A 21,506-nucleotide genomic window follows, 5' to 3' on the forward strand; every position below is an offset into this window, starting at 1 on the left:
TGACATGACAAGCTGTTTGTGCTAGAGGTAGAAAAGAAAAACAAAAAATATGAGTGCGACCCAGTCAGCTCTTACGGCAGCATGACTGTGGTTGGCACACAGATGTAGGAAGAAGACAATGTGCCAACATATCCTGCTTTTAGATATTGTGGATCTCCAGGGAGTGTTTTGGGGGACTTTAGCGGGGAAACACTGTCAGACTTTAAGCTCATCAAGATCAAGAGAGCTCCGATCGTCCTGGGAGAAAACCAAGTCACACTAAAAAGTCTCTCACATTTCGATGTTTTTTATTCTTCACTTCATGACGGGGAAGATCTAATAATCTGATGTTAGTGGCTCAGACTCGCACCTCTTCGGTTATCTCTGCAGTTCAAACACTCACCACGAACCAAGTGGATGAGACAACTGCCAGCATTTATTGTGAACTCTTCAGCTCTTTTAAAATGATCTGAGAAAAGCAAATCAATCTAGAGCTCAGCTCCTCATCACCTATTGACCAGCAAGAAGCCGCACAAAGATAATGGTTCATATCAAGGCTGATGAGCAGAGTGAAGAGTAGAGCCAGTACTGTGGTTTTCCAACCCCTGTTAGTCCTAATCAATAGATTTAACTGACAAAATAGTTTGTTTTTGGAGCGATCATTTATCAAACCAAACTATTGCTGGTTCTAGTATTTACTCTCAGGGACCAATTTACTTGAAGAGACAAATTCACCCCGAAAGACCAGAGAGAGAACTGACTAAACAACTGATAGTGAACAGTCGTATAAATAGTTGAAACTAAGTATCATTGAGGTAACAATATGGCTGACAATAAGCTTCTGTTAACTTTAATGTTTTAAGTAAAGTCCTCATTTCTGCCTTTCCATCACAGTTTGGCTCTGAAATTGTCCTGAAGGGAATCTACGATGGAAACTAATGTGAGAATTTGAAGTTTGAGATGCTTGTGGTCTGTTTTTCCAAAGTTTGGGTTTGTAGTCATTTCTGTTTATTGTTGTTTACAGTGACTGAGCACACATACATTTAAACTGTCGTTGTTTTGTGTTGTTTGCGACTGCAGCCTTTAGAAATCCAGATATTTCATCAGCAAGTCTGTTGAATCGATATAAAGTGATGCAACGCACATATCGACTGCTACACCAGCTCACTTTAATTTCAGGACATTTTGGACCAGAAAACTGATGTCACTGTTAGTGTTTCTGCACACAATCTCCAGCAATAGGAATACTTCATAGATTAAAGGGCTTTGAGGTTCAACCGATTTTCCGTTCCCTCCCAACTTCCCGAAAAAAGGCGGCTCTGAGCATTTAGATAAGCTATTACCCATCGTAATAAAAGTGTCACCACGCTGCCCGACTGATGTTCTTCCTTTTTAACGCCACAATTTGGCCTGCTCTTTAGGCCCACTGGACACTGGCCACACAATCTAATTGAACTGGCTGTTTCATTTTTTTAAGGGCTTGAACCACAGAGGGAACGACTGATGTCTGTCATCGAACAAATGTCACGCTTGCCTCTCTAGCTCATTCCCCAAATGTTTGCCAGTTCAGGGACGGGCACACAACTCATCACTTTTACTCAAAACAAAATCTAAAGCAGGGAGGCCTGAATGAGCTGACTAAGTTTAAAAGAGTATAAGACTGCAGGACACCATTTTCGTTAATGAAAGGTTCTTTATCCTAACACAGCCAAAAACATACACACACACACACACAAGTATTGAAGTTGAGATACAATTGACAGCATCTACGCCCTCATAACACCCACGTATTCAGCAAAATCCCAGAAAGCACTATCCAGAGGCTATTTTGTGATGCTGTTGCTATGACGACTCGCTCCTAACGTCCAGCATCAGAAATCCTAAATAACTGCTGAGGAGATGGGGGGTTCACATATCGAGCTCCATCAATAATCTCAGGTCTCTTACTCTCTCTCACTGCCGCCCTCACTCCTCAACTCCTGTGTGCTTCTCCTGAGAAAAGCACAGATAATAGAGGGAAGTAAGAAAAAAAAACACAATTCAGAAAGAGAGACAGAAACAACGGAGAGTGGAGAAATACTGAGACTACAGACTGAGACTTAAAAACAAAAAGCCACCGTGTTACAGCAGGACTACTATTGTTTGCTGCTTGGTGTTGTCATGGACACAGCAGAGAGAAAACAATAAGATGTTGTCGTATATGAAGTATGTGTAGCTTTTTAACACAGATTAGCCTTTAACACAATCTTGATTATGCCTGCTATTATTACTGTCGTTATTATTTTTTGAAGATCGATATGGTTGTCATACCTGTTTCATCATTTCATCAAGGGGAGAGCAGAGGCAGCTTAGCATCCTTAACCCTGCGCTTTTCATTCTGCACCGCAGCATCAGAAATCTGGAACTCTTCCATGGAAATGTTTTTCAGTGCAAACACAGCAGAGGTTTTGTAAAGACAGCCTGCTGCAGAGTCCAACATATCCAACTACCGTCTGCATAGACAGTGATAGACACACAAGCCTTAAACAGCGGAGATCCCACTCACAAAGACTGAGTCAACCAGACAACAGGCAACTAATTGTTTGACCTTTGTAACAGTCTGAAAACCATTGTCATGTCTTTTCCCTTATTTACTTCACTCTGGTAGTCGTGTCGTTTACAGCCCATAAGAAAGCTGTTTCCAGTTCACTTCTCATTCCCATTCTTAATCCAACAACGTGATGGACACAGTCTCAAACCACCAGCAGCACTGATTGACGGCAAAGAGCGTATTGTTGGGTTGTTTTTGTATTAAACAGGATGTAATGATGAGTGAGGTGCTGGTAAATAGACTCGGTTGCCTTTGGACAGAGTTTCCATCCGGTTTGCTAAGCTAAGTGTCTCCAACGCTAAAGCAAATCTAAAAGCTGTTGTCAATTATTTAATTTTGGATGTCATTGCTCCCATGTGGAGCTTTTTTGTGTGTGTAATATATTTATTTTTTTTCCGTTTCCCAGGCCATGTGTCGTAGCTCCCAAGGAATCAAACAATGAAACCATTTTTGATGAAACCATCCAGTCAATGACGTGTCTTCACCTTAAAAAAGCCACTGTAATAAATTAATTTAAAAAAAAAGTGGAGATACTTAACTATCCCTGAAATTTGACTTTGCATTTTGCCAAACAAATGGACACTTTGTTTCTCATTACTGGTAATTTTTGTGTCAGTGTGTGTGCGTGTGTGTGTGCAGACAGCCTCATTAGTGGCTATCTAGACCATTAACAGTCTGTGTCCTCATTGCGACAGCGGCACAGATGCAGGGCTGTAATTTGCTCTGGAGACTTTTAGCTTGTGCACATGTACTTTAGCCATTTAGCTTCCACTAACACACCGCATCCTCCCTCCCTGCCTCCCGCCCACGCGCTCACACGAACGCTGAGCCACATGGTTTGACTCACACAGGTTTTGTGCAAGCCTACACGACAGCCAGGCACACACTTTCCTCGACTTATTCACGCACCTCCCAAGGCAGCCCTCTGCACACAAGCCTCCGCACACTTACATAAACTCCCCTTCACTGTACTATCGCGGGTCAAATGTAGCATTATGAATATGCAGTCTAGGTCAGAATTTCACCTGAGATCGGCCACATGCACCGGGATGGCCAGAGGCGGCTTTATAAAACATGGCCGACCTCAGCTGAAGGGTCTGCTGTGCGGAAAAAGAAAAGGAGGAGGGTTTGATTCACTGAGCCTCCTCCTGCCTCCCAGGGAATCGGTGTGTAACTAGACAGTGATTCATTGGATGTGTGTGTGAGAGATGGAGCAGTTGGAAACAAAAGAGAAAGAAAAAAGGGAGGAGAGAGCAAGGGAGTGATGAGTTTGGGCCTCTGCCAGTCCGCCACTGACTGTCAGCTGTGTTTGCACTTAGAGTCCTGTCCCCACCTGCTCCAAACTTGGAGGAGCTGCCCGCCAGGGATCAATATCCCATCCTGCTGGAGCCCCGGGAGGAGAGGCTTCGCATGAAAGGCGAGAAACTGAGATCAGACTGCAGCAGAACTGGAAGAGGTTGAGCCAAACGGGTGGTGTTTCGATTTTGTTGTCATCAAAATTGAAAAGGAAAAAGTCGGGCTCACATCTGCTCTGTATCTGTATTTGGGTGTGTGTGTGTGTGTGGGAGGAGTAGAATTACCCACGTTGGTTGCCTCTTAAACAAATCAAGCGCTCCTATTTGGGTTTAATTGGGTGGAGTGATTACCCTGTGACTGCATGAGCGTGGTGAAACGAACTGCGCTGTTTTGAGCTTTAATATCATGCACATTCAACCGTGTGCCCTGCAAACAGCTACAATGAGGCTGGTTCTCAAGAACACCAAGCAAACATGCGACAGGCATTTGAATAGAAGTGGATGAAATCCGTTTTCTGCAGCAGGTTGTCGTGTGAAGCTGCCAGCCTTCCTCAAAAGGTGGAGATGCATATTCATAAAGGACTGAAAGATTCATGCACACTGCCATCAATGCGGGTGTTATCGTAGCCTTGTTTAAATAATTGAAGGGCCAGCGTTAGCCTCGCATTGTGAAATTAAAGAGATTTGTGTTTTTGTGTGGATGTACAAATGTAGCCTCATGTGTGTCAAATGGTTGGATGTGTGTGTGCACCCACAGCAGCTTTGTGTGTCAGTGTTTGTATTTCTTTCTTTAGCCATCCAATGCAGATGTTCTGTTTTTTCCAGCTGTGCAAAACTGCTTTTCGTGAACTCACTCAGCTTTTGCTGCCGGAAAACAGGAAGACGTATGTCGTATACAAATCACATATTGTTTAAATTTACATATACATTTAAATATAAATATGTATTTTATCTTCTTTGAAAAGGATTTTATTTCCTGTCCTGAAAAACAAATTGCACGCTGATAATGTCTTGTGTTCTATGTTTATTTATGAAGACCAGCAGCATGGTGGCATCAGGCCTTTTTGTGCGGGCTTTGAACGACTCCCTGTCCCACAGTCAGAACACTTTCAGGTTAACTGGCGACTCTAAATTGTTGTCTCTGGATGTCGGCCCTGAGATAGACTGGGGACCTGCTGAGGTTAAACCCCGCCCCCCTCCAACAGTCGAGCTGACCGATAAGTGGCATAGAAAATGGATTAATGGACTGTCTGGACCATCTAGCACACACACAATTGATTTGCTCCAGACTGGGATCGAGCCAACTATAAACTAACTCACAACAGACTCCGCCTGTGTGTGCGTTTGTGCCTAGTTCAGCCTCGAACTGAGCACAATGATCAGCAGAAATCTCAGATCTCTCTGTTATTTCCCACCAGACCGCCTCTCACCTGTGTACATTTATGAGGGAGATTCACCCAGCCACAGCACACAGTTGGCGTTTTGTTGTGCATCAGATATGTTGGTCAGTTTTTTGTTTAGCAGTCACGTTTTCATGCCTCTCGGTTTAATCATTTTCAGATGAATTGTGTTTTGTGAAGGCCTTGACTTGTCTTTTTTGTTGTTGGTCCACTACTCCATCTTGAAGTGGCTGTGAGGATCTGGAATGGGAAAGAAACATGATAGAGAAACTTTTAAGTGTCTATTAAATTATGACGTTCCCACAACTTAAATAATTTGTAGGTACAAGTAGGCATCTCTCACAGGCTCTTACTTTTGGGACAGCATGTCTTCTTCACATCCAGCAATTTTCCAGACATGTAAATCACAGTCATCCAGCATGAACTTGTTTTTTTCCCACTGTTGTGGAGTCTGTGTGGGTCGTTGGCGTTTGGACGCTGATCACAGCAGCAGAATTATTGCCAGAGACACCAGACGACTCTGCCCCCTCAGAGCAGAAAGACTCACCGATCCAGATCTCTTTAATTGGAGTTTCATTGAATTGAGAACAAGGCACGACCGCGACCGCCCATATTCATCTTCACCTGAAGCCGTGGAGGGCAGAGCACGGACACACAAATGTACACAACCACTAACTGTGGATTTTGCAGCTACAGCGCTGTCATTCTTAGAGATATTTCCAAGGGAGATACTTTGCCCTCATCATTGGCATTATCTGATCTAAGATGGCTCAGAAAAGAGTTCCACTTACAGCAGGACAGCTCACTGCTGAGCTTCGAGCTAAATGCTAGTGTGACACCACGGGGTTCATGTAGCTCTGTGGGGCCGAGCTGACAACTCCGATCAGCGCTCAGACGGCGGGCTTTCAGCACCGCGGACAGCTCCTTCCTCCTCCCGCTCTCTCTCTCTCTCTTTCTGTCAGTCTTTCTTTTGGAGACTCGTCCCTTTTTTCCACTTGTAGCCGTTGGCCGCTGTGACACACACATCCAACTAAATGTTTGGTACGCCTGACTTCACGGTGAAGTCAGGCGCCCCGAGGCTCACCTCGGTCAGTGATGCCTGGTAGTGCCCCCCCCCGTCCTGTCTGTGCGGCTCAGCTCAGGTTGTGTCACCCACTCTGAGGTCCGCCCCGTTGTCGCCTCTGTTGCTCACTGTTTTCTTCACTCCGGCTCCGATGGAATTGTTTCGGCTTGACGTTGAAGGACTTTCTTTTCATGAGAAAAGCGAAAATCCTCTCTGTCCCTTGCTTTCATCATACTTTTCGATATCTACTTTCTTGATAAAATATCCCTCCCTGTATTCAAAACTAAATTTGTATCAAGTTCTAGATAAACTGCCATGAGTGTTTTTATCTTCCGAGAAATTTGTTTGGCTTATTCTGATTGCACTCTGGACGGTCTGAAAAACACAGCTGGATTTCTTTTTGTTGCCTTTGTTCATTTCCATGTTGTCACCATTTCAGTGGTGGCTCAGTGAGACGAATGTTTTTACAGTGTGACTGGAGCCTCGCCAGGCCAAGGCTGGGAAGGCTGGCGCATAATTCAAGCAGTCACCCGGTAATTTGATCCCTCCATTTGCATATGCTTGCAGCTTTCCAGAAGGGAGAACGTGGCAGCGATTGAAAGACAGGAAGGAAAGGAACTGAATCAAGTAGATGAAGCGTGCCCTTTTTTTAAAACCGTGCTCCTGTGAATTTCACTATCGAAATAATGTCTGAGAGCATGCATCATTGCTGCTTGTTTGTGTGCGCGCACTGGTTATCTACTGCTTCGTTTCATGATCCAAAATAGATCTCTGGATGTTGATGCTGTAAACAGCAGAAACATGCAGCGTGTCATGTTAAAGGTCACAGCAAAATCGTATAAAACATGTGGCCTTTAACTCAGTTATACAAACTGAAAACGCTTTATTGTGTCATCCTAAACACACTTCAGTCAAAGTCAGAGCACTCTGCTGGTACGTTTCGCCGGCAGATGTATGATACAGTGAATGCTGATATTTGCAGAAGATAATGGCGATGTGAGATTTTAATTTAGCAGATTTTGCCCAAAAGGTTTACATAAAAACTGAAGCAATCCCTGTTGGAGCAGCCATGGTTGGTTTTACAGCCGACAGCACTCATTTTTTTTTGTCTCCCATTTACACACTAGGCACCTGTCTTAAATAAAAACTTCTGATAGTCCAACAATAAACTTCCTGTTTGGCACCAAACACCCTGAGAGACTAAGTTAGCACCTAGCTAATGAACATAGTGGAGTGTTTAGCAGCAGAAGAACCAAAACTGTGGGACTATTATTCATCTGGTGGCCAGAAGCACCAATCTCCCAAAAATGTCAAGGACTTATCCTTAATTGTTTCATAGTTGTTTTTGTTTTTTTTTTTAACAGCTTAAAAGGCCCATTGACTGCAGGATGAATCCATGTTGCCTGTTAATTACTATCCACGTTGTTAGTCATATTTTTATCACTCCCACCATTTCAACATGAGGACATGTCACATTAGAGCACGCTTTACAACAATGCCTTTTTTCTGGGGTGTTTCATTAATCTCTATCTTTCTACACTCATAAGTGTTTTCCTCATATATTTGTTTTCATCCTCTGCTTTTTTGCTTTCATCCAGTTTGAGTGAATTGTGCTTTCCTTTATCCTTCCTACCTGTTTTCACGTCACGTTTCACGCCCTGTTGTCGTTTGCTTTTGCTGTAATTCAGTTGATTGTGGGTTTTGTTTTGTTTTTTTTATTGATAATCCTTTAGATTTGGCTTTCACAGCTAAAATGAAACCTCACATTTCATGATCTGTTTCTTCCATCTTTTTCAGTCTAAAGCATATTTTGTTCTCTCAACATTGCAGGTCAATATTCACCCTGGAAGACCCCTAAGCAGGTAACATACACCAGCCTCCAAAATCCGGACTGTCCCCATTTTTATTTTTATTTTTTTTCAGTGGCTGATATAGATTCTTAGTGCCAGTGGCTGCAGTGTCCACCATACTCCATGTGCTAATGGGAATGACCCTTTTTTCTTTTAACTCTTTGTCTCTTGTCATACTTAATAAGATCTTCTCTCAGATAAGATTTCTCTGTCCCTTCTTCGTCCTATTAACGTTACTGATGTTTCACTAACCACCAGCCTTATATATCTGGTCCTTATTTATTGCTGGAAAAAAAAAAGGTCAAGTAGCCAACTCATTATATCACAAAACTCTTGATCCGGCTGGTCAGACTTGACTCACAGCCAGCCATCAGGGTTAGGCACTGAGTCAGGGAATTTGAATTATGCTGCAGCTGCAGCGCTGCTATCTATCTCTAATCAGAGTGCTTTGGCATGGCCCAGATACATTTCCATCCCTTTTTTATCTTCATTTCACAACATTTGGCCCTTCTCTCTGATTTTTAAAGCCTTATTTTGCATTTTCCTCTCCTACATTTGCTCCCTGGTCATTTATCTTTCATCTTGCCTTTATTTCCTTTTACCACATTAAAGCAAATCCCCTCATGTGGGATATCTGACAACTTCTGCTTCCTCTACTATAATATTATGCTGTCCCAAAGCCCACTAACAACTCTGTCAAGCAAACATCCTATTAGATCAGATTCACTTTGTCCTCATGTGCATTTGTCACACTCTCATGCCTGCACAAGAGTGTTCTTGCCCATCTTTCTTTGTTTTTCTTTGTGCGCCTGTGTGTGTAATCCATTTCATGCTTGGACGTCCTCCCAGCATCACCCTGACCAGCCTCTGACTCCAGCTCATCTTGTCCCCATTCCAGCTCCCAACCAACAACACAGGAAGAAAAGAAAAATTATTCTTTGCAGCCTTTAAGACAATCGTCCACTAAAATCCTGCCATCGTTTCTGCCCCCTCTCAATTTAATCTTTCTCCTCCATCTCCTTCAGAATAATTAAAATTTGCAGCTCTGAGGGAAAAGCTTTGAACCTTACCAAGTAGCAAACAGCATGCGGTCTTGTCTGTTGTACCCCTCTGCCCCAAGTTATGATTAGTTGGCCGCCCTGTCCTGCCCTAACCCCAATCCCCACACCCACAGACGCACACACACACCAAAGTTCAGTCTCAGTTTAATTGGGTATCGTTTTTTACAGGAAGACGTGCACAGCTGTGAGTGAAATATGGAAGAATCTGACTAATAAGGGAGGAACAGGGAATCGCCTAATTGTCATATCGACCTGCAGTCGAGTAAAGGCTCTGCCCGCAGCTCTCGAGAGTTTGGTTTGCAAACGAGCTTATCGAGATTTGTCTGCCAAATCCTAGTCAGTGCTGTAGGTAACAGCGTTGTGATACTGCTGAGCGTACAGATGTTAAAAAGCAGCAAAAACAAACCGTCTTCAAGAGGCAAGCTGCCCGCAGTGTTCTCCGCTCACCTGACCAACTAAATGATCGTTATGTTAGTCAAACAGGCACAAAGACAGAAAGAGTGAGAGAGAAATGAGGACGCAGCAGTGTGATCCCAGCTTTAACAAGGTCTCCACTCTCAGCAGCGGCCTCTGTGCAGACGTGCCTCACATCAATAGCAGACATGACTAAAACCATAAAGAGCGGGAATGCTTTTGATTCTGGCCCGGAGCTTTTATGAAGCTGATATATATTCACGGAACATCTTGAACCAGATGCCCTGTTATTCTCAATATTAAAGTGAGCCATATGCAGCCAGTCTCATCGCTTCAGTTTCAAAAACCCTATCATTCCCTCCGGATCCGTCTCTCGCGGTTTCTGACATGTCAACATGTCATCTTGGCGATCTGCTTAGTGTCGTGCCGTGACTCGAGCGACTCGGCTTATCTTGACACATCAAAGCCGACGTGCCGACTGACTGGTGTTGCCAAAACTGACGTCGTCGCCTCAAACATTTGACAGCACATTTCCAAATGTAGTTTTGGAAAGAACCCTTGAAACCTGGGTGTAATACTCACATCATGGAAACAACGGAGCCGCTTGATAACAAATGTCTTTTTATGATAATAAGGCAAAAGGAGTGCTTCCATCTGAAAGTCCTCTCCAGAATATTTATCTGTTTATCAAATTCTTCTACATGTTCTCTTCATACACATCCCTCATACACACTGTGGTCCAAAGGGCAAATAAAGGCTGCAATTAGTTTGGTTTGTCTTAACTACTAACCCTACTAACCGTCTGGCTTCCCCGTCTGTCCACTTTGATTGTTCACCTAACGTGGTCACGGGCAGCCATTGCCATATTGTAGCTTAGCAACCATCATGCCTAGTGATGGTTGCTGTCAAGTTTTTGGATTTCACCACATGCAGAAACAGTATGAACAGAGATGTCTTTTTAAGCACAAAAACAAAAGTCTTTCAAAGGCAAGACACGTGTCATTAGCTGACTGTAACGCAATTTGCAGCTACTGGTTAGTTTATGGAGGTTTGGAAGAAAAGCGGTAGCTCTGTTCTCCTTTTTGATAGATTTTTAGACCTTAACGCTTTAAAAAACGTCTGCCGTACTTGTCTTAACATGTTGATGCACGTTTGCTAAATTGGACAAACCTTTCACTGTGAAAGTTCAAAATACTTAAGACAAAACAGAAATCTATTATAATCCACTGTTATTTCCATCTGACAGGATGGAAATAACATTGTGCTGTGTGAGAACAAGAAACTTGACAGGCAAAAGCAACAGTGACTGCGGTGGGCGGGGCTTAACGAACGGTCACAGCAAACTTTACGTCAGTTTTGTTAAAACGGAGCGTCAGGACCGGGAGAGCTGGGAGGGAAATACTGACCCCTCATGCCGCTATGCTTTGCAGGTGCTGGAGCAGTGGGAGTCGCAGCAGGGCCAGAGCAGCCCCGCTCAGACCAGCCTGTCGGCCCCCGTTATCCCCCACAGCGCCCCCTTCCCAACACACCATCTCCACAGGGCCTCGGTCCCAGACTCAGCCTCCGAGGCCTTGGCCCTGGCTAAACCAGACCCCTATGACCTTTATGAGAAGTCCAGGGCTATCTATGAGAGTAGGCGTAAGTACCAGAGCTGATGCTGCAGGTGTAGCACCACGACACAACTCTCTCTCCAGCACTAGGCTCTAGCACAGACTCCTCATTAAAAGGTGATGTGGTGAAGATTCATGACTCTTTTTCTCTCTCTCTCTTTGTTACACACACAAAGGAGGATAAATGTTCACTTCTTCTGCTTATTGAAAAGAAACTGACCTCTTTCTATCAAACTGAAAGATCTGAGGCTGAATTTTCAGCACAAATACCTACGCTTTAAATAATCATCAGAGGCTTTGCAGCTAAGCCCCCTCCTCCCCCCACCTCCATATATTAGCATTCACAGCTACTTATCCTGCTATTACCTCATTTAATCTTTGCTCATTGAATGCCTACACAAGCCAACACACACACACACACACACACACACACAAACAAAACCTCATATCAACTAACAGCCTCTTTAGCGGCTAAAAGGATCTTTACATCCAGACGCTGACGTTGTACCAGCTCACAACAGAGACAGAATGAAAAACCACTCCACTCCACACAGCAGCTGATCGTTTTTACTGCCAGCGATTTTACTGACCAACAAAAAAAGGCCATTTTTTACTTGTTATTGTACCATCAGGACGCATCCTCACTTTCCACAGCCTGGTGGGAGTTGTAGGCCGTAAACTAGTAACTATGATATATTTAATTTGTATGTGTATGGCCGGCTGCAGCCAGATTTTAGAAATACTGAAGTCAAGTGTTTTCCATATTTGGAGTTTTCCTTTTATTTATTCCCCTTCTTCACATATATGAAATAACTTTTGTAGCAACCTGTATGACAATGTAAAGGTCTGCAGGTCAGTCCTTCAGCTGTCGTGAATTTTTCAATTGTTGGCCTATAATATAAAAAAAAATATAAAAAAATATTGATTTGACTAATACTGAGTTATCGAAATAATTAAGTTTATAGTTTGTTTGTTTATAGTTGTATAGTGTAAACTTTCCATGTGACACCAAAACCAAATTAGCAGCCATAAATGTGATTTAAAACAACGAATGTGTGCGTTTGGAGGAGCTGTGTCCGTTGTCCCTGTTCGTGTTGTGTCTGTGGTAGTTTCCACTGATGGGACTGTTATTCGTTCAGGCACCTGTTATTCAAGAGGACGTGGCTGCCAGAAAGTCTCCCTATCAAAGCTCTTTCTCTTTGTCCTCCCGTCTCTGTCGCCGTCTCCTCTTCACTGGTGGACGCTGTGATCAGTGTAGCACTTGCTGTTGCCTTTCTGTCAGTAAAGGTCAGAGGTCAGGTCTGGTCAGGTTCAGCAGGTGGGTGAGCGCAGACAGATCTGGAGGATGTTCCATTTACCGTTCACACTGGTGTGGCTGAAGCAGCGCCACGACCTCAAGGCCAGAGAGAAAAGTCTTCATCTTTGAGTAGATTAATGTCGGCATGTACGTAAACGGACTAGGTTAAAGGGGCAGGACTCCAGAACTCCACCTCTAAACAATTATTCTGAGATGGATGGTGGTTTATATTTTACAGAGCTGTCAAGAATCACCAGATGGTCTTCATGAGTAGATACAACTAGAGTTTTTTCAAATTTAGGTAAACTGTCCCTTTAAAAGTTGACGACAAGAGTTTGTGAGGTAGGTGTCAGTCTCTTTCAGCGCCAACAATGATGAAGCTGCTTGTGCTATTCTGACACCGCAAAAAGCTTTTGTGTTTCTTTGTTTATTCAATTTCTGCTGAGACTCGTGATTCGTTCTTGACTTCAGAAAGAGAGAGGACAAATTAGTCTGAGCTGAAGGTCCCTTTAGTCGATTATATCATACGATCACCAATTTTAAACCAGCAGTCTCTTCGTCAGGTACAGCGTGGCTTGGACTGTTTTCAGTTAACCACCCGAATAAAAGTGTGAATGAAGCTCATAGAGAAATCCAGCACATCCAATTTATGTCAAAACCTGCAGGATAAATGTGTAGGATTTTCCTTCATTTGTTCTGCAGTCTTCTCCTCCTCTGCTTGAATAATTAAACCAACGCCATGTTTATATAAGCAACAGCTGGTATGTCTGCTTATTTGCCTGATATATTGCCGCGTGAAGCGAAATTGTGTAAATTAATAAACATGCAAGCGAGTGAGACAGTATGGAGGAGGTTTTTCATTTCTAAACAAGCTGTGCTTCGATCGGAAACACCTGCCACACAATCAAAATATCATTTTTACAACTGAGCGAGGATCATGTGATGCGACTGAGAACTCACGAGTGCTGGTGAGTGGCAACTTGCCTCCTCGGCCAGAATGAGGAAGCCCAGCATTTATCAGATTCTCTCCACTCTGGGTCACCATTTCTGAGTCCTTTTCATGGGAGGTAGATCCAGATTCAACACTAACCTGACAGATGCTTAGGCTGATGCACTTTTTCTCCTCCCTTGTAGCACAGAGGCTAATAATGCTGCGAAGGAAATCCAATTTATCTGAATATCTGAGGGATGAAAAACTTAAATACACTACAAAGAAGCTCAGATTAAGAAGCACTCAAAAGGATTTTTCGTATTTATTTTGAACACAAACCCCCTTTTTTTTTTTTTTTTTTTCCAATTAAATTTATCGATTTACTTTTTAATATTTCAGGGCGTTGTGTGTATTTTGGGTTGATTATGTGTGTCTGTGTGCGCGCACTATTTTTATGTGTCACCACACTGTTGAAATGAAAATCCAAAGTTTGTGATTTTTTTTATTTATATATTTTTTTATTTAATCCTGTTGATAATATTTGTATGATGCACATCCAGTATTTACTTGTGCAACCAGCCGTAAATCTCAAAGTGGGACTGTTTGCTGTTTCTGTGGAAACGGCAGCGTCACTCCTGGTGTCTGAAGTCATATCCTGTCTCCCGGTGTTCCAGCCGAGTCCCAGCAGAGCGCTCGGTGTGATTAAACCACTTAAACTTGGAATCAATTTTTCATTCGCAGCCTCTCGTCTGCAGTTGACTTCATTTTGCTACTTTGCAGATCGTGCTGTTGTGTGAAGCCCCTGATTGCAGATTAGTGCCTGCGTCCTGCCTCACACTGTAAATAAGGGATGGGTGTATTACACTCTGTAAGCACTTCCTGACTTTTATGGATGATGCTGAAATTCTGCTGTGGCATTAATGCTGAGACAGGGCCTTTCTGCTTTGTTCTAGCCTTTGAGTATTTTCTGTTGTGCTCTCTGTCTGTGTGTGCACTTGTGAGTCTCTGTGTATAAACAACATTTGTGCATGTGTTGTTGTTTATGGGTGTCCCTGCCTTTTTTCTTTTTCTTTTTCTTTTTTTTTTTTCTATCCAGAACCAAGCCAAGCAAGGACGATTTTTTCCGCCGACTCCTCAGGTAAAAATGTATTACCTTCATAAACACTGTTGAGGAAAAAAACAATAGACATTTCTGAAGCTCTAAGTATCGGTTGTGTTGCTTCAGGAGCTGAGTACCAGGACATCGAGGTCCACCTGCGCAGACAGAAGTCTGGGTTCGGTTTCCGGGTGCTGGGCGGCGACGAGGCCGGGCAGCCTGTGAGTCCGGAGACACGTGAGAAGGCTCGTATGGCGATGGGCGTGGAACCCTGTCATTTTCTCCTCCCTAACACACTACGCACACACTGTGTACACCTAACCCTTGACCTTTGACGCCTGAGAGAGTGATGGCTCTGGCTGCCTTGCTGTAAAAGAAACAAAGCCAAATTCCCCATTTTCTGTTCAGCTCATTATTAATCACTGTAACAACCACTTTAACACCCAGCGTTTGTGACCGCGGAACACTCAAATCCAGCATCCAAACACGCTGCACCCACACTTCCTGTTTATAACGGTCTACCCTTTAATAGCAGATCCTAATCGGGGCGATCATAGAGAAGAGCCCAGCAGACCTGGACGGACGCTTACGGCCCGGTGATGAGCTGCTGTTCGTGGACGGGATCCCGGTGATGGGAAAGCCGCACAGATACGTCATCGACTTGATGCACGGCGCGGCACGTAACGGCCAGGTCAACCTCGTCATCAGGAGGAGGGTATCAGCAGCAGGTAAGACGATGTAAACAGAGAAGTTTGATTTGTCTTCCGTTATCGACGCCGATGATCCCAGCTGACATTGGGTGGGGGCCGGTAAAATGAAACTGTTAAACTTCATCAGCTGGTTTTCCTGGTTGACATCTTCAGTATGACTAAGAGTTTTGGGGAGGCTGAGCACCACAGACTCAAGAACCCTTTTCCACTGGTCAACATCTGGTTGTGAAGAGAAATGGGCTGAAGTATAATCAGCATTCAGCATGTGCAGCTCTGCTCACTGTTGGCTTTTATCTTGAAAAGGGATTTAGGGATTTTTCTTTTTGAGCATATGAGCTTTTTCTTCAACAGAGACGATGCAACATCTGCTGTTGATGGACATCTTAAAAATACATGAAGGGAACTGATCTCACATGTCTCAGTCATCCCGCCTTGCTTCCCTCCTCTCTCCTGTTTTCATCACTCCAGAATACAGCCCTTGTCTTGTAATGAATTAGAATTTAATCAGACAGACAACTGAACACTAATCTCTGAGTACATTTTAATAGCTCACCTTCTCACTCACACTGTCGCTCTCTGATCCAGGACTGCAACGAGACTTCCTCCCATGAACTCCAGCCTCCCACGTTCTCGTTATTATTGCCCCCCCCCCCCCCCCCAAAAATGCATACACACACACACACACACTTAACACATAGTGTCCTCACACAAACACACACACACTGTTCTCGCCAATTCACTTCTTCCCACTCTATTCTGCCCTCTCTGTCAATTTCTACTGTGACTCATGCGTGGCCTCCTCTGTGGCCCTTGCTTCCATCCTAATTGTCTGACTCCCACTGGCACTTTGCGAAGTGTCAGACTTTGCTCTGAGCTCATACTTCTGCGTGCGCCCAATGCCCCACATTTTACACTTCATTCCCTTTTTTTTTTCCTCCCCTCATGTGGGTATGTACCTTTTTGCAACGACAAATTTTAGCTGTAACTTTATTTCAGTAAACTGAAGAGACAGTTTAAATTTTGCCTCTAAAACTGTTAAGTTACAGAAAACCACAACGCTGCTTCCCGGTGAGCTATCACAACAGCAAGATCAGGTTTGATCACTGTGTGCCAGAATGCACATGCACGCACACCAAAAAGCTGGAGGTGCCAGAAGCAGCTTTTCGCTCTCCGTGGTTTGACTCGATGCTGCGTTTTAATGATGTGTTTTTACTTGTTGTGACTGATGTTTTGCTGTTTCTGTGGCACTATGCTGTGTTGTATGTGCTTCTTGAGATCCAGCTCCAGCTTGTTTGATTTGAGAGGGTAGGTGGGGGGGAAGGAGGCTATAATGTGTTTTGTTTTGGGTTTGTTTTATTTTTTTTTTGCACTTTTAAAATCCCCTTTGGATTACGCCAACACAGTGATGTATCATACTGGTTAATTCTTAACATAACAAAAACACAGCGAAAGGCAGGATAGTTAAATTATTCTAATGCAAAGAAGAGAAGATTCATCTGTGTATGCTTCATGTAAAATATTAATTGTTGTCGTTCTTTCAGCTTTTTTTTTTTTTTTTTTTTTTTTTTTGAGTTTTGGGGCAGCTTGACCAAAACAACAAAAGTAACACGTCAAAACACGACACATTCAAATCTTTTCGGACAGTTCTGGAAGCATTTGAAGTGAAGACACGCACAGGCACAATCCTCATTAGCCCCACCTAGTGGTGACACCGTTGGGAGGCTCCTCATCATTTCTGGATGTGGTCCTTCATGTTGACGGGGACACTGGCCTCACTTACAGGGAGTGGAGGAGGAACTCTGTGAAAGGAAATAAGATGTCAAGGGAACTATAAACAAGAGTGATCTAATAGAAAATTATGAAGTCTACTGGGTGCTTTCCAGGCTGCAGGGAGTGGGTTTGATTGGCAGCTGAGGATTCTAGAGGCGTCTTGACAAAGACTACGCTTCCTTTGGAGTTTTACTCTGGTACACCCTTTACTATAGAAAAACAAAATATCGACTAAGACATCCCTTTCAACCCCATGGCTGACCCCTTTGCTTTGATTAACTTGACTCCACCACTTTCCAGCTGGACCCAGACTGCCTTTGTGTCAGGATGGAGACGCTCCACCTCTGTGGGGTCAGCCGGCTGCCCCTGTGGTGATTACTGTAGAGGCTGCTTGATGAGGAGTATCGGCTGAAACCGTCAGCAGTTCCTCTTTAAACCAATACTTCATTAAATGTGAAGCTATGTAATGTAATGTTCAGTAATGCAGGGGCCGTTTATCTGTCGAAGAGAATTTTTTTGATACTTTCAATTTATTTTCGTTATAACAAAATACAACCACTTTTCCCGTCCCTTCCATCTGATCATTTTCATACTTTCCCAAAATGATCCAAACACTTTCACTCAGCAGACTACAGCTCATCGCTCTGCTTTCTCTCTCAGGTGAGTCCTGCCCCGAGAACGGCCGCAGCCCAGGCTCCGTCTCCACGCAGCACAGCTCCCCGCGCAGTGACTTCACGTATGGCAACAGCACCAGCACCACCCAGGCACCCAACACCTGCATGGGCAACACGGCCACTTCAGATGGGACTTCAACTCCCAGCGCTCAGCCCAGTGATGTCGCCATCAATCGGAAGGAGAGCGAGGGCTTTGGTTTCGTCATTATAAGCTCACTCAACCGGCCTGAGACAGCCACCACGAACAGTGAGTCTGATGATTGGTTAGAGCTGATGCTTATATATCTATAGTCATCATCTCCGCTCTATATTACTCCCCTAAGTGCTTCACCTCATGAAACCTTTCAGACACATGTTAACTAACAACTTATCTTTCTGGTATCAACATGGGAAGCAAAATTAAGTATACAAAGATTTCATGGCTCAGTAAAAAATAAAGCCCCTCTTATTTTATCGCCTCAATTATGCATGCCCTTCCACAATACGTCAGTCAAACACATCTCTGGGATGCTGCTGTGAGCATCAGTGCATCGCCCACACACACACACACACCAAAAAAAAAAAAAAAAAAAAACCTGGATGCCTTACGTAAGCCTGGGGTGAATAGCAAAATGAGAGCGACAGAGACATATTCACTCATTCAGTGAGTTAGTGCTCGGAGAGCACAGGCGAGTGTAATCCTCCAATCTGCTGCTGAGCACGTCTTCACCTGCAGAGTGTTGCGTTTCCAATCCTCCACCAGCCGTGCCACATAAAATTGGCCGCATCATCGAGGGCAGCCCTGCCGACCGCTGCGGGAAGCTGAAAGTGGGAGACAGGATATTGGCAGTGAACAGTCAGTCCATCGTCAGCATGCCGCACGCCGACATTGTTAAGCTGATCAAAGACGCGGGCCTCAGCGTCACCTTGAGGATCATACCACAGGAAGGTGAGAGGCCACGTGGACACATACACACACATGGACATTTCAGACCAGCAGCTCATTCTGTACTTTAGGTAGACCATGAGTTAGGAGAGGGATTCAGTTGGCTCCGTTAAATCAAAGTTGTACTGTGAGTTTTGCAAAATGAGTTCTCTCTGTCACATTTACAAGTTGCTTTTCTCCGACTGCCACTTCTCTCCATCGGATCCACATTGTTTCCATAATGTTTTTGCATTGTAATACTCAAACAGAACTGCTGCAATACTCCAGAGCACAAAATGGCTGTGTCTGATTTCTTCGTGATTCTCTTTCTATTGTGCAATCATGGTCACATCCCCAAGATTCACTTAACTGCTCCCCCTGAGCAGATAAAGCTGAAATTACTAAAGCAAAAAAGACCAACTTTATTACACCAGTATGCACCCCATACTGTCTCTTTACCTGCAGCTACAGTTTCTGTTGTATTCTTTGCTATTCATGGACTTTCAAAACCTTGTTATTTACAGATATATCAAAGGTAACCAGCAGAGATTTTACCAGTGGTAGCACTGTCGACTAATGCTTTATTTTGTGGCCACATCCTGTAGAAAGTTTCACGCTGCACCTCTGATCACCAGTTTTTGGTAGAGATAAGAGAAGACGACATACAAACAAGGATGCATGTAAAGGCAGCATTTTTTTTATTTTTATTTTTATTTTTTTCTGAGCTTTGTTGAAGCTTTTGGATTCAGCACGCATTGTCAGACCTCGGGGATATATGCACTGTCATTTGTGAATGCAAATAGAGCTAGTATCTAATGTTATTCATAGTGACAAACCCACAGATTCAGCAGTTCCCCTCAGTTTCATTTAGTAAGCCTTTTTGGCATCTCTCATCTGATTGTTTTGGTTTTACTCCACAAATATACTGCTGTCATCGATCCGTTACAGTAGCTGCAGTTTGCAGAGGAAAAAATCCCGCTGTATACCTGCCTGCCGGCAAACAACACAGTTAGCAACCAGCTAGCTTGTGCCAATGTTAAGGCAAAAGCTTTTATTTTTTTAACTAAAGAGCCAGATATTCCTTTTTTAGATAGTGGAGACCTACGAACTAAAGCAAAACTGCATGTTGGACTTAGATTTGAAACATGGTGCCGAATAAATGATAATATTCAGATACTGTAGACTCATCAAATCAATCAACCGTCCTGTTTAAGCTCCATAATCACAGCTGTACCTGTTTAAATAAAGATTAAAAGGGCTTTCTGTGAATAGATTTTTGTCTCCTCTTCTTCCTTTTCCTGAATTGCAGAGATCAGCAATCCCCCATCAGCCCCCAGCTCAGAGAAGCAGAGCCCCATGGCCCAGCAGCACAGCCCCAAGACTCAGCCCAGCACCGCAGCCTCCCAGCCCAGCCCAGCAGTGACGGAGGCCAACACCTCCATTAGCCAGGCCAACCCCATCCCCCACCCGAGCCCCGCGACCCAGCCGCCCGCTCCTCCTCCTCCTCCTCAAACCTACACCCACGAGAGCAGGTGAGTTTACAAGGAGGCCGTGCTGCGGAGCGTGGCAGGTTCTTGTCAGAGTGGTGGAAAAGTGTTATGTGACCTGCTTTGCCCTCGTGTTGTTTTGTAGTGTCAGATTTGAAAGCTGTCATGATTTGCTGATGCACTGGAGCATTTTTATAAGCTAGACCTCTATCCATCTCTGGGGCAAAACGCTGTTCCCGTGAGAGCGCGCAGGTATGAGTGAGTCAGACAGTTTCATCCCTTCGCCCTCGTTCTCTCTGCCTTTCTGTCACTTCTTCATTCTCTTCATCTCCTGCAACAGTTTCCTCCTCTTTCTTTCTCGTTCTGTCACTAACATTGTCTCTCATGCTGTCTTTCTCTCACTCCCCCTCCAGTTTGTTGTATAACATCACTTAACTCTTCTGGACAGCTAAATTATTTACATAAATTGCTTCTTTACAGACGTCTGTTGAATAATTAACCAATTTCTACAAGGGTCCAAAATCTTCCCCGTCTGCTTTGCACTGTATACAAGTCTCTTTGTACTCAGCATCAGCAGCCTCTGGAGGGATTTGTTTTCATTATAAACATTTTATGTGAAGCGTGAGGAAAAACGTCATTTCATTTCTTCATTTAGGTCTTTTTTTGATGGTTGTCACTGCAAAACAAGTCATCCGTGACAACACGGGCTGACAAATCAGAAATATGTCAGGAGCCGGACACAGAAATCCTGTTAGACATCCTGTAATCTGTTCTCATTGGTTTGTTAGTTACAGGTCAGAGGTGAAGGCGAGGCAAGACGTTAAACCGGACATCCGACAGCCACCGTTCACAGATTACCGACAGCCGCCGGTGGACTACCGTCACCCTCCTGTGGCAGACTACCGGCAGCCGCCCACTCTGGACTACAGACACCCGCCGCTGCTGGACTACAGACAGTTAGCCACTGATTCAAGGCAGTTCGCCATCCCAGACTACAGGATGCCCCCAGTTCAAGTAAGGATGTTCTGCAGAGTAAAAAAAAAAAAAAAAAACAGCTCTTATCTCACACGGACTAAAGAGGAAGCAGATGTTGATCCTTTAAAGGTGCAGAGGTCCACGATTACGCCGTGTTGCAGTTCCCTTCAACTCTGTGAAGCGTTTTAGCTGATTGTATTAGCTTTATGAGTCACAGTCTCACTGCTCTCATCTGCCTTGTGTTCAGCTTTAGTAGGCAACTCAAACGAAGTTGATGATTACCTGGAGAGCACAGGGGAACTCTTAGCTGGCAGATATTTCCTTCAGGAGCTGGCGGAGCTAAAATCTGTCGTTGCGTTGCTCAGCCTCAGTTTTTGTCAAAATGTATACACTATTAAAA

General features: G+C 44.0%; 1 protein-coding gene across 1 annotated transcript in view; it reads left to right on the forward strand.

The window, feature by feature from the left end:
* The window catches only part of magi2a (membrane associated guanylate kinase, WW and PDZ domain containing 2a), a 171,832-nt gene that overhangs the window by 140,689 nt on the left and 9,637 nt on the right, over window positions 1-21,506 (forward strand). The window contains exons 11-19 of the mRNA XM_029494925.1: window positions 8,158-8,189; window positions 11,083-11,290; window positions 14,587-14,628; window positions 14,716-14,831; window positions 15,122-15,314; window positions 17,727-17,987; window positions 18,483-18,668; window positions 19,954-20,176; window positions 20,920-21,145. Of these exons, the coding sequence (XP_029350785.1) occupies window positions 8,158-8,189; window positions 11,083-11,290; window positions 14,587-14,628; window positions 14,716-14,831; window positions 15,122-15,314; window positions 17,727-17,987; window positions 18,483-18,668; window positions 19,954-20,176; window positions 20,920-21,145 (1,487 nt within the window). The remainder of the gene's footprint in view (window positions 1-8,157; window positions 8,190-11,082; window positions 11,291-14,586; window positions 14,629-14,715; window positions 14,832-15,121; window positions 15,315-17,726; window positions 17,988-18,482; window positions 18,669-19,953; window positions 20,177-20,919; window positions 21,146-21,506) is intronic.

Source organism: Echeneis naucrates, chromosome 23 (assembly GCF_900963305.1).
Source record: "Echeneis naucrates chromosome 23, fEcheNa1.1, whole genome shotgun sequence".
NCBI lineage: Eukaryota > Metazoa > Chordata > Actinopteri > Carangiformes > Echeneidae > Echeneis > Echeneis naucrates.